We start from the raw sequence: 14,185 nt of genomic DNA on the forward strand, positions 1-14,185 counted from the left end.
AAGTTAAATAATTGTGAACTGTGCCTTTGTCTTTAACTGTGTTTTAGCAGAACTAAATACAAAGCAGAAGCTTTTATTAATATTAAATCTTCACTTCATTTTAAAAACCTGCTCTCTCCCTTGCACGCTCTTCCCTTTTCTAATACTACCAGTGTTTGGCAGTTTAAGAGATAATGGGGAAGTTATTACTCCTACAATCTGCCATATTTAGAAAGCAATTATTAAGAGATAAAATTGGCTTTTGAGATTTTGTTCTGAGGGTTTTTTATTATTTCAGAGCACTATATCTGCAGATCTGTGAAAGAGCTGCTGGAATAAGAATCTGCCAGCGGTGCTCTACATAAGAGGGAAAGAATTTAGTATCCTACTACCTAATCCAGCTTCCTGTTTTCAGCAGTAGCCAGTCCATATTTATCAGGAAGAGCATGAAGGCACTAGGCCACCCTCAGTGATTTACTGTCCCTGAACTTGGAAGTTCTACTTAAATGTCATCTACATCAGCCTCCCCAACCATGTGCCCTCCAGGTGTTGTTTGATTATAATCAGGGTGGAGGAAGGGGGTGTGGTAGGGGCTGACCACCCCAGTTGTCACCACTGAGGGGGGTGACAAAATGCCAGGCGGCACTCACTGCGGGGCCTGCAGTGTGCCTGAGCCACACATCTCTCCTGTGAGTGATGCAGTGGCTTGGGCACCCACAGGCTCCGCGCTGCCCCAAACGGTCTGCCCACCACCTCCTCCTCAGCTGTTGGGTGAGGAGGAAGGTAGACACCTTGGAGGCCCCGTGGAGTGCCCTGCTCCCACTTGCCCTGCCCTCATGGGCGGCTGGCCCCACCCCTGGATATAGGGTATGCACGCCTCCCTAGGCATTTGCTCCACTGCTGATTATAATCCCCATCATTTCTGACCAGTGGCTATGCTGGCTGGGCCTGATGGAAATTGGAGTCCAAACCATGTGGAGGGCACTGGGTTGGGCAAGGCTGAACTTTATAGAACAGGAGCTCTCCACTCTGCAACAGTTTGTTGTAGAGCCCACTTGTCCTGGCTAACAGCTACTGTTCATCCTATCCTTAATTTTATCTAACATTTTGCAACGTTGTCAAAGCTAGTAGTCATAGTGCACCATTTCACCATTGATTCTGCACATTTTGTTATGTATTGTATGAAGCGGTGCTTCCTTTTGAATCAATTTTATTGGTTGACTCCTAGTACTGTGAGATCACCTCATGAGAAGAGAAGACTCCCTGGAAAAGACCCTGATGTTGGGAAAGATGGAGGGCACAAGGCGAAGGGGACGACAGAGAACGAGATGGTTGGCCAGTGTTCTTGAAGCTACTAACATGAGTTTGACCAAACTGTGGGAGGCAGTGGAAATCAGGAGTGCCTGGAGTGCTCTGGTCCATGGGGTCACGAAGAGTCGGACACGACTAAACGACTAAACAACAAACAACTATAAGATGAGGAACATCTCTTATTTCTCCTCATGCTATCCTTACTTTCTATAAACAACCCTACCATTCCCACCAACCCCACCAGAACCAAGCTAAAGATGTTGCTACTGAACTGTGTGCAGTCTCCCAGTGCCCTGGACTATTGGCATAAAAGAGGCTGCAATCTGCCTTGCTACTTCTCTATAGGCTTTCTAAGTCAGAATGCAGTTTCTTTTGCTGCAGAGAAGGAGACCCTTGAGGAGAAACCTCATGAAATTCAGCATCACCTTAGTCCTTAGTCATCTCCCCCACCCCCTCTAAATCAGAAGTCAACAATTCCTAACAATCTGCTACAACTGCCCAGATAGTTGCTTATTTGAGTAAGTGCTTAATAGGCTTTTTTTTTTACACCAAGAATAGTGACTCTGGTAGGACTTATAATTTCTATATGACTCTGGCTATAGTCCCTTACCTCCGTGAGATTATACAGACTTAGGTGACTATAGCTGGCAAGAATTAAACACAAATGTTATTAGGGACAAAATATTCTGTCCCTGGGTGGGGGCAAATATACCCACCCTTGATAGGAGACTTGCAGATGGTAAGATCAAGCAGGGTGTGGAAGGCTTAAGGTAATGGTGTGGAGAAGCAAGCCAAGAGAAGTTTTTCTAATAGTAGAACTCAGGGCTACCCATTGAAGCTGAATGTTGGAAGATTCAAGACAGACAAAAGAAAGTTGCATAGTGAAACCATTGCATTAGCTCCTCCAAGAGGTAGTGATAGCCACCAACTTTAAAACAACTGTAGAAAAATTCATAGAGTTGGAGGCCATCAATGGTTACCGGCCATGTTGGCTGTGTTCTGTCTCCACTGTTTGAGGCAATATGCGTCTGAGTATCAGTTCCTAGGAATCACAACTGAGAAGAACACTGTTGTACTCAGGTCCTGCTTGCAGGCTTCCTATAAGCATATGGTTGCCTCCTGTGAGCAGAATGTTTGACTGGATGTGCCTTTGCTCTGATCCAGCAGAACTCTTATAATGATGTCAAGCTACACAGTAAGAAAAAGAGGAGACTGAATATGATAGTAGAAATGCTTGTGGGGATCTATGTCCCATTCAGCAAAAAGCAGCACTATATTTTATCATTAAGATATGGAAAAGAGGTGTAATTAATTTGTCAGAAGATAAATGATAGATATGCCATAAATACAAACCCAATTTCTTCCACATTTGGTGGAGGAATTCAGGAACTGAAAAATCTTGGAAGCAATAACTTATCAACTTCCTGCACCTTAAATAGAATATTTTATTTGATCTATGAGTTATTTTATTTGCATTCTTATAATTAGATAAAAGCCAAGCATGCCAGATTAATTTTTGCTTATTAGCTGTAGCTCAATTATAAATAGCTAAATTGGGGAGGGGATGACATCATGAGATCACTGCCTAATAAAGGTTTCAGAAACAGCAGACATAGCGGAATTCCTAAAGCAATGCTTTCCTGGCCTGATGACAAGTATTTAAGATTTGTGTCTTGTGGAATGTGTGCCTGACTGTTGAGTATGCTGTCTTCAGTATTGTGCTTTACAACAGCTCAGTAAAAACATATTTTAAAAAAGGAAATGGCTCCAGCACTCTATAGTTATTCTGCTCAACACATGAAATAACCAATGATCACAAACATCCTTATTCATTTTAATATATATATATATGTGTGTGTGTGTGAGTGGTGTTGTTTTTAGTGTGTTTATACACCATACTTCTAGTGTAAATACATCTCTCAGGACAGTTTGCAACATATAAAAATTATAATTTCATTAAAAACCTCAAATAGACAGCATCATCAGTTGTGGTTTTTTTAAAAAATCATAAAAGTGTTGCCTATTTCAAAAATTAAAAGACTGCTAGAATAAAACTTTCTTAGATGCCTTGCAAAAAGCAGCAAGTGTGGAGTGGGACAGTATTGAACTACACTTCATTGCTTTTTCATATTATGGGACCAGTCTGGAGAAGGCTGTATCCTCACCGACTATGCCTCTACCAGAGGAGACATTTCTTCTAATCAAAGGAAATGGGCAGGATAATAAGGGATGCGATGCTCCCTAAATTGTCTTGGGCTAAGCTGTTTAGGACTTTAACGGTAAACACCATCTCTACGAATTGTGCCTGTAAGCAAACTGGTACATAGTACAGATGTATTGGTGCAAAGTGACCCTATTTGCTAGTATTCACCAACAGCTACAGAGGTAATACCATGTGGAGTGCATTACACAGACCAGGTTTAATTTCCTAAGGTATGTGCACTGCTGGTACAGCAGCCTCAGCTGACCAAAGGGACAGCAAAGCACAGACACCACTTGATTATCCAGGTGTAAAACCAAAACCAGGATGACTGAAAGGGACTGTTCCTGACAACTTTGACATGATTAACTGTGAGAGTATGCTGCAGATTCGTTTTAGATGAAGACACCAGCCCAGGTTCTAAACACTAGGATATAATTATGTATGTGGTATGTTTTTATTCATTGGATAACTATCCAGCCATATCAGCAAGAAATTTACAGACAGCAAGTTAATCTCATTAATATTCCTGTGAGGTAATAAAAGAGAATGACATCATTGATGTTCATAGCTGAGCTCTGAGTTGAGCCTGGCATTCTAAATCCTGAAAATTAAGCCGTTGTGTGGCCCACAGTGGTTCTCAGCTATACACCACAATTTGTACTATTTACCAGATGAACAATAGACTTGCTCAGATGTTAGCTTTCAAGAGTTCTCAGAACATATGGAGAGAGGACCACATGCACTGCCCCCACTCCCCAGTGTCTACATGTGAAAAAAATCTCCACCCTCGATTGTAGAAGAAGAGAAGAGTTTGGATTTGATATCCCACTTTATCACTACCCGAAGGAGTCTCAAAGCGCCTAACAATCTCCTTTCCATTCCTCCCTCCCACAACAAACACTCTGTGAGGTGAGTGGGGCTGAGAGACTTCAAAGAAGTGTGACTAGCCCAAGGTCACCCAGCAGCTGCATGTGGAGGGGTGGAGACACAAACCCAGTTCACCAGATTACAAGTCTACTGCTCTTAACCACTACACCACACTGGCTCTTACTATTGCAACTGAGTGGGAAGGTCAGCAGGGAGAAACTTTGCACATTCAGCTGAACGTGTTTAGAATTTTCTGTGTGAACAGGAACCACAATTGCTCAGGGTTTCCAGCTGCATAAAGGCTTCTAAGGGCTTTCTAAGTTCATTCTAAGTTCATTCAAATGAACACATGAAAATTCCATCTTTAGATTCAAGATCTAAGGCTGCAGTCAGCACAAACAGGGTATGCACAACTAGTTCCTCCCTCCACAATTTCTGAGAACACATGAAGGTGAATGTCTGAACAGGTCTAGTGAAAGTTTCATAATTAAAGTGGCAAATTGAGCATTAATTCTTTGCAGAAATATTTCAAGGGCTGTGCACACAATACCTACTTTGATTATCTTTGACTGCAAAACCAGAGCTGTTTGTGGCCTCCTCATTCAAATAGTAGAAGAAATGATGGTCCTCCACAGAATTGTCTTTGTCCACTGCACTGATGGTCTGAATAACCTAAAAGCAAACAATGGCAAACAATATGCTTAGCACCAAATATTATTGGCTGCCTTTGAAAGCAATGCAACAAAATTGCGTGCAAGACATTCCATTCAATTAGTAAGGTTGAAATCCCCCTGCCTTGTCTCTGAAGGGCAGGAAATGTATTAGCTGCAGCAGCAAATACACATCACTTAACACAAGCCTGTTGAGCTTGTTGATTTTCTAATGTCCTACAATTATGCCACTTGATTTTGTATTGATTGGGAGGAGATAAGCACTAAAGTCGTGGGCTAATGCAAATGGCTTCTGGAATTGAAAATGCAAAGGTTAAATAAAGTTTCCATAAGGGGGAAAAAAAAGAATAATGTATAAAGTATTCTGCCCTTCCTTTGTTCTCCAAGGTGAAAAGTATATCATTCTATATTTGAACACATCCTTCAATACAAAAACCTATTTCCTTCCAGCCCACAAACATCATAGGCATCACTCAAGTGATGTATTATAGTTGCCGTGACCGCAAGATTGTGACAAGTTCATGTGCTGAATTGTTGATTCTTTGAGATAGTAACAGATTGATTATGGGAACACTTGGTTGTGTTTTCAAAGAAACAAAATAGCCTAAATTTCCAAACCTATTGAACCAGATTGTCATTTGCAGGAAAACAGAGTCAAAATTAGCGTCTTTGCATTCAGAAATCATTGATTCCATCACCTCAAATAAACAAGCCATGTTGCAGTTGTTATAATGAACAGTTGCTCTGCTTGCTAAGAGTAAATATTTGTTACCATTATCGGTTGATACCATTGGGCAAATTGTACATTATCAGTGACAACATTTTTTATCTTGCTATTTTAGCTCCACATTATATTGCCATTTCAATGCACTACCAGTTCATTTCTTTCATTAAGAGGGTAAGTCTTCTAAAATGCTGTTTAATGGCTAATTGGGGCTTAAAAACCCAGCCTTGCCAAGTACAGGGTCAGAGAAGCCAACAGACAGCCACAGAAATTACTTTGTGATTATGGCACAACCATAGTTCAATGCAATGATGGGCTAATAGAGTTTTTTAAAGAAATGATTTTTAAATGTTTATTTTCATTGATAACAGCCTGATTCTATCATCTGCTGCTTTAGTTCTTAGGATGAGATGCAAGCTTCTGCATCAACCTGACATAAAAACAAACTGTTTCACATTACACCTATGACACCCTAAGTTACTGATCTAATCATAACAGGATTGTAACAGCAGGTCCTCTAACTCTAGCTACTACAACTTGTCAGCTGTCTCTTCAAGCAGTAGCAGCAGCTCCTTGTAATGACTTAACTTTACATTAGATACAACTCTATGGTGGCAGAATACTCATGGACAGATTGGGTAGGCAAACTCCCCTTGCTCCCTCTTCCCCTTCAGAAACAATAGTGGGTGTGGTTTAAGAATGGACCATCTGTCAGTGTCATCCACCCCACCCAGTTTCTCATTTTTCAAGGCTCAAGTTAAGTGTTCTGCATCAGTTTGCATTAAAAAAAAAAAAATCCTCTTGAAAATTCACCAGCAGTTTAATGCATTTTTTCCCTGTGCACAGTTCTGTAAGCAATTTTGCCGACAAATACATTTTTACAAGCAATTTCCTCTGACATGCATGGTATTTTCTGTAATATATGGGGTTTTGTGAACAATTTCCCCTGAATATTTGCATTTTTGTACGCATTTATTTGGTTAGAGAATTGTCTCACAAGATTCAGAGGAGTATAAATTTAAAACAATTAATGATCTCCCACATCATTTCTACTTTGGTCTGAAACTACCTGATAGACAGCAGTTCACTAGTTAAACAATCATCTCCTTTTTAAAAAAATGAAAACAGTGCACTAATTGTTTCTGCATCATGGTCTAATATGACTTCATGCTTTATGTTAAAACAAAGGTAACATAGTTGGATATTGCTTTGGAAAGCTTGCATGGGTTGATTTATTGATTGTGCTGAAATCTAATTGCCAAGAATTGTGTCATATCAAGGCTCATTAATCTGAAAACTGTAACAATCTACAAGTCACTGGGGAAGACTACTAACTGGGGAACTTGCCTGGTCATTGTTTAAAAATGAAATTGGTTTGAGTAAAAATCCAGGCTTTAGAGAAGGGTCAGCCCTAGCATTAGACATAGTGAAGCAACTGCTTCAGGCAGCTGCATTTGATATCATGATTATATTTGTACTGCCATAGAGGATGGGGAGCTTTCAGCGTAACTTGACTGGCCTTGGGTATTGTGCATGTTGACTCGGGGATGAGGACTTTAATGCTCAACCTAAGGCAGCAGAAAAGTGCCTTAGGTCAGCCTTTGAGTGGAAGCAGCTCTAGTTCCTAAAAACCTTGAAAGCAAACTGAATCTTTACAGCTTGAAGTCTGTCTGATACAACCAGAGGGCCTTGAAATTATTGTGGCAGGGGATGGAGAAAATGGTCAACTATAGTTTCTTTCAGTTTCATATTTTTTCCAGTCTTGGGATCAGGTTGCCACATTTATGCAGCCAGGCATAATGTATTTCTTTTTTTAAAGGAGTCTTCATAAAAAAATTGCCAGCATTTTAGTGTGCATTTCTAATATGCACATTTTATCATGCAGTATATATTTTCCAGAAATATATGCTATTTTGAGCATAGTATATACGTATGTCTGCGCGAATTTCCTGGTTGGATAAGATCATCACAAAATTCAAAGAACTGCACATTTCAAAGTTGTGCTTTGGTTCGCATATTGTTTCAGCAAGTGCAAATAAGGCACGTCTGGTTAAAATGCAAACTCACTGAATCTCTTCCCCATCAAAACTTGTAGCTAATTTGGCCTTCACTTCAGATGAATAATCCAATTTCTTCCCCATTGCATCCTTAACACTACTAACCTTCTCTACCAGTTGGAAGGGAAGGAGAGAAGAGTATATAAACTTCGTGGGTATTGAGAGAAAAACTATTCTCCAACCTTGCACATATATTTTTCAGTGGGTGATCCTCTCACCTTTCATTTCCCACTTTCTTTCTCAGCACCAGAGCCAAAGGTAAAGATAAAATCAGTAGCTACCACAGAAAATGAATTTCCAAACTGGGAAGCTGTGCACTACTGCAACAGGAACTTGAACCCTTCTTAGGCATTATGTCATCTCATTGGAAGGCAAAAATTGCAGGGGAGGTTTCTGTGGGCAAGTGTGGTGCATGTGCCCCTTGTCTTCATCCTTGCATGGTCAAGCTGAATAGCTGTAGAGGGCTTTGACTTCTTATTCCTTCTGTCTCTCCCAGGGTCTGTTTTGCTGATTTGTCAGTGGCTGATTTTCACTGAAAAAAGCCCTGTTCATCTGAGCTGTCTCCTTTTCATTAGTATTACATGGGAGCTTCAAACACACTTCATTTTTCTTTTCAAGGATGGTTAGTGATGTTCAAGGACTTCATTTGACTTGAAGATTTTTACTTGATTCACATCTCAGACTCAAACTGCCGTTTTCTTGCACTTCAAATTTTGCATTATACTTCACAGCTCAAAGAACATACCAAAATGTGTACAGAATATATACTTTAGGTTGAAACACAAACAAAATGCACACAGAAACTGATATACTCTGAAACAATACATTCATCGTTTGTTTTTGTATTTTAATGCAGATGGATGCAAAAATGGAATGGGACAGAAATATTAACACATGTGAAACTGACACAAATCAGAAACAGAATGATCTATCCATCTCTTTTAATCACTCCCACATAAGAACTTCTTTAAATTCAAGATGGCTGCCAATATATTGTCACAAACAACTATCAGACGCCATCCTGTGGCCCCGAGGTTCCACCAATCAGATTATTGTAGCATGTCCCTCAGACCTTGTGGGGGCCCGGACTATATGTTGCCATGACTATGACCCGCATTTCTGGCAAAAAACCTTATTGGGATCAACCCCCACATTGCCCAAATGTTATTTTTTTTGGGGGGGTGCCTCATACACCCATGCTGCTTCCTTTGCATTTTTCGTGTTGACAGATATTATTTCTCTCATAAGGTGGGGGGTGGGGGGCTGAGGTAAGTGTGCCATTCCTGTCGAGTGTGTGTGCATGCATGGGTGAAGAGAAAAGCCATTGGCCACGCTAAGTCAGGCTGGTGCCGCTCAAGCTAAAACGTTCTTTTCCCCAGGTGAGGGAAGACAAGGTGATGGCTATTTACCTTTCCATGGCTTGCACCATGTAGCTAACGAGCAGCCTCTCCAGCAGAGCGCAGAATTGCTTTGGAGTGCAGCCGCCCAGGCGCTCACCGCTTCCTCCAGTGGGGAGCACTGCCGCTACAGACACTGGTGGGCATTGCTCCTGAGGCACCTCCGAGCACCTACCACCACAACTACCCTTTCTGAGGTCAGTCACCGGCAGCTCCATGGTGGAAATCTGAACTGTGGCTCCTTTCCCCTCTTCCCCACCCTCCACCCCGGAAGAAAAGATTGCTGCGCGCACATGATAGACAGAGAAGGGGCTTGTCTTGAGCAGCTGCCCATCTCACTTTTGACCCCCGAGCCTGGCTGAGTCACAAAAACCATCATGCATGTGCACTATGCTGGCTGCCTGGATCTAGAAGGCAATCGGGCCTGATCCAACCCGCGGGGCTTAGTTTGCCAATCCATGCTTTAGATGAATACAGCTCCCACACCCTTTGGGGAACCTGTTAAGCAGGCTTCCTCAAACTTGTCCCTCCAGGTGTTTTTGAGACTACAGTTCCCATCATTCCTAACCACTGGTCCTGCTAGCTAGGGATCATGGGAGTTGTAGGCCAAAAACATATGGAGGGCTGAGTTTGAGGAAGCCTGCTGTTAAGGGTTCTCAGAACTGGAGGAGTCTTCTGTGTGAATCTCTGTGGGGTACCTTCCTCACTAAACCTAAATGCACAGCCACTGGGTGCATGGCCAGAAGGTACATTCACACTGGGAGCAGGGTGGGTGAGGAAGCTTGGCCCGAAGCCATAGGACTCCATTTGCCCCTCACATATTCAGATGAGCACCCTCCTTAAATGGCTTGCTGTCTTCTGGCAAATCCTATAAAGTCTTAGTGAAGCCAGTTGCAATGTGTAGATCTTCCGATAGCCAAAGATGCAACATCCACACACAAGAGAGTCATATTAGCACGTCTGGGGGAAATTCCAAACTTTGCAGAAAAACAACAGCAAAACACTAAGGTGTGTAGGAGGGGAAATCCCCAAAAGGGGGAGAACAGTGGAATGGCAAAAATAGTTGTGACATCCCCTACAGTGACCAAACTGGTTACACTCCCCTAAATCTATCCCTGCTCTGAATAATAGCACTTCAGTCTGCAGCATTTTGTTTCATGTTCTACTTGTTCATATGGACCCTTGCTTGTTTTATAAAATATTATCTTCATTCTCATCTTCCTACATAAAAACAGGTAGGAATTTCACAATTAGGGATCAAATTTCCCACGGTCTAGAAGTGCATGTAAATAAAACAACTGGTCTCTGCTGACATTTTCCAATACTTTTCACTTATTGTTTCTTTTTCTTTTTTTGATCCACTACATATAGATTATCAATATTGTTTTAATTTATACAGAATGCCTCCCTAGTTATATATTTTTTTAAAAATGGTTGAATTATATTCAAGCTGTTATTTTTCCTGGCATTTGTAGCATTATCTCTCTTTTATAGAGAACTAATGTCAAGTAAGTAGCTTTCACTTTGACTGTAATTGCTGACTATTTTATTTTATGCTAAGTGCTGGGTAAATATGTATTGCCTTGCTATCTCTGTTTCAAAGTGCAAAATACACATTCAGCCACTTTACGAGCTAATAAGTAAATGGTCAAGTAAATTGCTGCATCAAAGTCAATTCACAGATGATACACAAATTGCAGGTATTTGTGCCAGAATAAATATGTATTAGAGAGGACAGTATTATTTCAGAAAGATACAAGTAAACATAGTATCTCACCCTCAGAAAAAAAATATTATTCTTCCTTCATGCAAAGCAACTGTAATGTCCACGAGATAGCAGGGATACACTACTATTATTGTTGTTATTATTTTATTTTGTTGGTTATTAAAAGAATTATTGAGTAGCCACTCATTTTAATGATTCTTCTGTAATACTTCTAAAGGGGTTTTTTAAAGGTTTGTGTACTGAGCACTCCTGGACCACCTCCCCAAGTCACGAACCTTGAGGTTCCCACCAAACCTCAGTTCAAATAACCAATCACGACTGGGGAGGCGGAGCCAGGGGAGCGGACCAAGTGAGGGCAGGGTCCACTCTTTAAGCATAAAAGAGGGTGGAGCCTACCTGGGAGCTCTCAGTCGGCTCCAGAGCTTCACCCACCCTATCCTCCCTTCATTTAGGCCTTTTATTGCAGGTTGGCTTCTTCTTTACAGGTATGCGAGCGCTGCTGCAGTCTTACAATGGTTGCCGTTAAAGGACCGGGAAGGAATTTCCCCTGCATTGGCAGGTTTTGCCTTCCCCGTAGCAAAATGTCACAACTTTGGCAGTTTTAGGCCTTGGCGGGAATCCTTTAATCTATCTTCCCTAAATGCTGTGTGTGTGAAGCGGTGACACACACGCCCCCCCCCCCCGTGGTGGCAATCCCAGGGTTCCCCATTAAAGGGGTTGTGTTGAGGGGAGTCACTGGCCATACGCTGAAAGGCTGTCAGTGCACTCCCCTGTGTTGTGGTGAAATGGGGGGGGGGTCTCTGCTTAAACATATGTCTTCCAAAGCCAGCCCAATCCCCAGAAAGATTGGTTAACCCTGATGTGCCCCAGATTCCCGGACAGGGACTGGGAGGGATAAACACCCAGTGCCAAAGCCAAGGTCTTCCTACATCTGAAAGTTTTATAAAGTTGCGGCCAATTTTAATCCCATAACACGTTGTCACGAGTCATTATTCCACCCAGGTGTCGCATGGGGTCAGGGGGTCTCAGCCTGGGCACACAAACGACTTACAAGCCATTGGGAGCTTTAAAGAGCAATAACATAATGCTTAAATTGGCCCTGAAATCAAACAGTTATAAAATGTGACTGGTAACAGCAACAACAACAACAACAACAACAACAACAACAACAACAACAGGTGTCCCTCATGTTTCTTTTTCAGCTTGAAAGCCATGGTTTGAGGACCAATGCCCCACATAATATGTGTTCCTTTTTTATTGGCTAATCAAAACATTCACCTTAGCATTCCACTTTGCAGCTTATTTGCTGCCCATATCTCCCCCCCCCCCATTTCATTCCAGTGCAAGTAATCCAAGCCATCTGGGATCACGTATTGAATGCCAAAATACTAGGCAGCCAACCTTTTTGGGTTATTGTCTGACATCCCTAAGGGCAAATGAAGGTCATTTCAGCAATGCTCACTGTACAAATCATTTGCACAATCCTAAACAATCAGGGATCACAAACTATCAGGGATCAAAAATGAAACTTTTTTTTATTTATCCTGAACAAATGATGAAAGTGTATTACTTCTTCCAATTCTAGCAAAGTTGTGTGTGTGTGTGTGTGTGTGTGTGAGAGAGAGAGAGAGAGAGAGAGAGAGAGAGAGACTCCCTTCTGGCTCAGCCCTACATATAATACACAATAACAAATGTTGCTCGGCTTTCTTACTTACTTGTCTACAAACACATTTGAAGCAGAACGTTTCAATCTTTTTTAGGTCAGAACCAGGTTGTGGTAATTCTGACTGAGTCAGATTAATTCTGCTGTAGCGTCTAAGATAAATTTGGTCCCCTTTTATATTGCTGGATATATTGCCGCCATTCTGGCACCCTTGTTTGGAAGTAAGCACAACTAAAAGCAATAGGATTTATTTGCAAACTGACAACTGCTCTGTCCTGAACGTTTATGCTTTACTGCGGCAAGTCTTATCCCAGAATGGACTAGAGAGCCAAAGACATGTGTCTCCAAATAACAGCAGACTCAAACCTACCTTGATCATGTTAAAGGAAAGGGCAAGTGATAATTTAGTCCACCCCCCAGTCATTTTTACCCTAGTTCTGGTCAGATATGAGACATTTTACTAGAAAAAAAGTAACCTGGGAAAGGAAAGTACATAGTAAAACGGTGTGTTTTGTGTGCATGTTTCTTCACTCTGTCTCACCCATTTCTCCGCTTGGTACTTTAAATCACACACTCTGCCACTTAGGCAGATCCAAGTTTGTGACCCCTGCATGTAGTTTGAACCTTAGGAGCAGTTTATAAGCGATAAATACTCTACAGGTTGTTTGGATGTTAATTCAAAGTTCTGCTGCACAAGGACTTGGGAAAGACCTAAACCCTGCATCTATCAAATGAGAATCTTAGCAACCAGCATAATTTATAAAATGGGAGTCTTACATGTGTGTGTTGTGTAGGTGAATGGCATAATTACTTTGCACTTTAAGAACTATAGAAATGACAGGGAATAATAAATCAGTTAAAGTACAGTGTGGAGCTAATTAAAAAAGATCTTTGTTTTGTCAGGTTTTAATCTGATCATATTGCCCAGGCTTTTATAGTTTGCTCTGAGAGCTGAAGAGAGGCAGTGTAAATTCATGTAAATGTAACACACAATTTACTGGTATTATTCTGTTACATCTGATGGCTATCAAAGGATTAGACTTTCATTTTATTGAGTTCCTTTCATGCACATCCTGTTTTGAAGTGTTTTACAGACCAATGAATCCAACTCTAGGAGTGCGCTGGACTTGGTTTGTATAAGAAAAAGTCAGCTATTGTGCAGCCGATGCCTGGGTTTGTGGAAGGTGTGGAGCACTGACATGAAAAGTATAATGGAAATCTATTTAAAGTGTCTGGTAAGCATGATGGATAGAGTTATGGAAAAATCAATCTCCTTTTACATTTAGTTTTTATTACCAAGTTATGTTTTCATATGATAGTCCCAAGGACTTACATATAGAGAGAGACCCATTGCCAGAGGGTAAATCAAAAAGTTCAAGAGCACCCAAAAGTCACAATAAAGGCAAAAAGAGGATGCAATCACTTTACTAAATGCAGCTTTCCTTCCAGAATCTTGATAAATACTAAACAAAATTTCTATGGAAGTGATTTTTATTGGGAATTTTACAAATGGACTCTCCTACATTGGATTGAACAGATGTAAGCCACATTAACAAAGAATCTCTTTTTACTTTTAAGGTAAGTTGG

At 41.2% G+C, this 14,185-nt stretch overlaps 1 protein-coding gene across 6 annotated transcripts in view; it reads right to left on the minus strand.

The window, feature by feature from the left end:
- The window catches only part of LOC308481612 (cadherin-19-like), a 76,313-nt gene that overhangs the window by 9,745 nt on the left and 52,383 nt on the right, over window positions 1-14,185 (minus strand). For all 6 annotated transcript variants that reach the window (XM_081014195.1, XM_081014193.1, XM_081014190.1 and 3 more), the window contains one exon: window positions 4,915-5,032. In XM_081014195.1, the coding sequence (XP_080870321.1) occupies window positions 4,915-5,032 (118 nt within the window). The remainder of the gene's footprint in view (window positions 1-4,914; window positions 5,033-14,185) is intronic.

The sequence above is a fragment of the Podarcis pityusensis genome (assembly GCF_964106645.2).
Source record: "Podarcis pityusensis genome assembly, chromosome: 7".
In the NCBI taxonomy this organism is placed as follows: Eukaryota; Metazoa; Chordata; class Lepidosauria; order Squamata; family Lacertidae; genus Podarcis; species Podarcis pityusensis.